We start from the raw sequence: 3516 nt of genomic DNA, 5'->3' as shown, positions 1-3516 counted from the left end.
CCCAGTCTTTGCCCATACTTTGCCCCACTCTCAGCTGATTGTGTGGGGCTTTTGCTCATAACCCTCTTCCTGATCTGCATTTCTTTTCCTTTGGGCAGTAGGATTATCTCACCATCCATGCCATGTGCTTTTTACTGCCTAGGTCTGTGGAAAGAGCAGGAGTTAATAGTCTGAATAGTCTTTTTCTGACCAACACTGGTAGTTTCCTGTTTGAAATCATTTGCATCAGTTCCATTAAGCTTCACTGCTCTCTGTGGGAAGGGATTCTTGTGTCTAGCATCCTTTATGTATCTCATTTAAACACCATTTAAAATGCTGTCTGTCAGAGTGCTGTGGTGCAGTTATAAACCAGATATGCACAACGTCATTGTCAGTGGGAAAAAACCCAACAGGTGACTATTCCTATGATCTGTCAAACCTCTTTTTTCCCTTCATGTGAGCAAAATTTAGACTAGTTTTTGGCCCTATACCACCTGAGAGCAAAACGAAACATGCATCCAGACTGGCTCGTTTACTCACCGTATTTTAGGCTTTCCTCACCCAAGGTGTATCTTTCATGCTGCCTGAGATCTGTGCAAACAGGATGCATCTCCTCTTAATACTTGCTGCCATGTGGCCCTGTGCCAGCGATAGGGACTGCTGATGCATGCACAGCCCAGCGGGCTGGTGATGGAGACAGCTGTCTTTTCCCCCCTGCGCTCTCCTCTTTCCATCAGAGATGTGCAACTGGTGCAGAGACGGGTCATGTCAAAGGGGTGAAGACCAGCAGAGAAAAACGTGGCTGCTGCTTGCTGGCTGAGGGTCAGTGCAAGGAGCCCAAATGGGGAGGGTGAGCCTGTGGTGGGGAGAGGGGAGTGGGGTCTGCAAGCCTTGCCAGGAAGCCAGTTCTTAGGTCACGGGGCATTGTGTTTCTTCCCTTGCAGATGTCGTGGCACCCACAGTACCGCAGCTCCAAGTTCCGCCACGTGTACGGCAAAGCAGCCAGCAAGGAGAAGTGCTACGACTGCGTCCCCATCACCCGCAATGTCCATGACAACCACTTCTGTGCCGTGAACCCCCACTTCATTGCGGTGGTGACCGAGTGCGCAGGCGGAGGGGCCTTCCTTGTCATTCCCATCCACCAGGTGAGCTCTGCCGAGGCGAGCTGGCTTTCGCAAGCGCGTCAAGAGGCTGGAAGAGGGCCGGGCTTTCTAGGGAGCTAGTTCACAAAAAGGGTATTCAGTGCCCTAATTGCACAATGACGGAAGGGGCCCCAGCTGCCCTGGCAGGTGATTCCTGGGATGTGTGTAGTTACATGTCGTAGTTACATGTCTTACATTGCTGCTTGCAGTTTTTTAACACCTTCCTTAATTTCATCTCTCATTTGCCTAACTGTGCTGTTCAGATGTTTGTCTCCTAGGAGAAATTGCAAATAAAAAAGCAGTTAGTGAATACAGAAGGCAAAAACTGAAAGGTGCTTTAGTGACATGGCTTTAGCTGTGGCCAAAGGACAAAATGGTACATTTTGCTCTACCTTCTCCTTTGTGAAAGAATGGAGACATGGTTATCAGGCAATAAAGCCCTTAAGCTTCAAGCACTGATGCTGGAAAAACTTCCCTTTCAGAAACAAATCCCATGTTTATGGGTTCTGATGACTTAGGGATCTGATGAGAGGGAGAAGCTGGCTGTCTGATGTTTATGGCTTCAGAAAAATTAGGCGTGCACTAATGTGGATTAACTTCAATGTGAGATTATGAGTGCTCTGGAATCAGAGTAGAACAGATGAAAGGCAAAAGTTCAGCCTTTAATTAAAAGTTAATTGATGTTGTTATTGTAATGCCACTTTTTCAATATATATTTGCTAAGGTTGAAAGTGAACTGGCTATGCTTGAAGAACCTAGCACAGTTCCCGGCCCTTCTAGACTTTGTTTATTCAGCTCCTTCACTGCTGGTGCTCTTCAGAGACAGTCCTTCTAAAATTAACCACTACCCTGTTTTTCTTGACTGAGTCACTTCTGCACCCTCGACCATGATCTGTTGAGGCTGAAGAACTTGTCTTTATCACAGAGCTGCATCTATAAGCAGGCAGCTGGTGACTGGGGAACGTAGGGTGGGACACATCCCTCAAAGTGTTGGCAAAATGAGCTGAAGGTGCTTGCACTGCTTACTATTAATTCTTCTGTCTTCTCACCTCTTCTCAGCTTGGCTAATCTTTAGTAGCAAGTCTTCCATTCTTAACACCTGCTCAGATACTCCACCCAGATCTGAAATACTGCTTGCAGAAGTCAAAGGCATGGTAGAACTAGAAGATACAGAAAAGGATAATTAAAGTACGTCAGTGAAAATATGAAATTGCTTTCATGTAAGGGAAGACTTTGTGGGTTAGGCCTCAATCAGTCTGGGAAAAAAGACAAATGAGTGAGATAAATAAAACTGTGAAAGCCTGGGGAAGAAACATAAGGAGCAATTCTTCTCGATTTGTGTGGTGAAGGCGATCCTGGAGTCCAGGGAGCAGACCATTAGCAGCAGATGTGAATGCTCCTGCACTTCAGATATGGAGCTCACTGCTCCAGATGAGCCTGGAAGAATTAAGGAGTTCAAACCAGATGGAGTTACGGAGAGGGGTTGGTTTATGAACTGTATTTTTTCAGATGCAGGTCCCTTAGTTCATAAAGTCCCTTGTGGGTTGACCTTTAGTGGTGAATCAGGGGAAGGATCTGTACATGCTGCACTTCATACAGCTGTTCTCCGAATACCTGTTCCTGACCCATGCTGTGGGGAAAAGTGGCCTCAGCCACCCACAGAAAGGGGTTCCATGAGTCTGGGGGCTGTGATTCTGGTTGCTTTTTTTCATGATATACTTCAAAACAGGTGACACCTGTTGAAAAGTGGCACCTTTTGACTTGTGCTTGTGGTGGTATTTGTGGCCGTGGTTACTTTTGACTGGATTCACAGAGAGCAGCCACATCCCATGGCACAGTGTGGAGGAAAAGCCCAAGAGCCATGATGTCACGTTTAGCCAAAGTGGCAGACGGTAGCTGGGACAGGAAGGGCTGCACCTTCTGAGGAGGATGCACAACAAGCCTGGGGAGCTGCTTTTGTCTTCCCGTGCTTTTTTGAGTTCATTCTCCATGTGCTACTGGAGGGACTGCCTGCCTCATGATGTACTCGAATGTAAGCTCAACCTTGTTCCGTTTAACTGTGCCTCCTTGCTTGTTTGTTGTGCTCCTCTCTCCCTGAGTCATGGACACCAAGCTCTCTCATCTGTCTCTTCTTGAATAAATACCACTTCTTGCCTTCTGCACCATTCTTCCTCTCTGAGAGCCTGGGCATGTGCTACTGGAGGGACTGCCTGCCTCATGATGTACTCGAATGTAAGCTCAACCTTGTTCCGTTTAACTGTGCCTCCTTGCTTGTTTGTTGTGCTCCTCTCTCCCTGAGTCATGGACACCAAGCTCTCTCATCTGTCTCTTCTTGAATAAATACCACTTCTTGCCTTCTGCACCATTCTTCCTCTCTGAGAGCCTGGGGGTGCGG

At 47.3% G+C, this 3516-nt stretch overlaps 1 protein-coding gene across 1 annotated transcript in view; it reads left to right on the top strand.

The window, feature by feature from the left end:
- The first annotated feature begins 923 nt into the window (after positions 1-923).
- CORO2A (coronin, actin binding protein, 2A) overlaps positions 924-3516 on the top strand; it is a 19595-nt gene continuing 17002 nt past the window's right edge. Inside the window, exon 1 of the mRNA XM_010284532.1 lies at positions 924-1124. Within this exon, the coding sequence (XP_010282834.1) occupies positions 924-1124 (201 nt within the window). The remainder of the gene's footprint in view (positions 1125-3516) is intronic.

The sequence above is a fragment of the Phaethon lepturus genome, unplaced genomic scaffold (genome assembly GCF_000687285.1).
Source record: "Phaethon lepturus isolate BGI_N335 unplaced genomic scaffold, ASM68728v1 scaffold13573, whole genome shotgun sequence".
NCBI lineage: Eukaryota > Metazoa > Chordata > Aves > Phaethontiformes > Phaethontidae > Phaethon > Phaethon lepturus.
The sequence above is the reverse complement of the archived record's forward strand: the minus strand, read 5'-3'. Positions and strand labels throughout refer to the sequence as shown.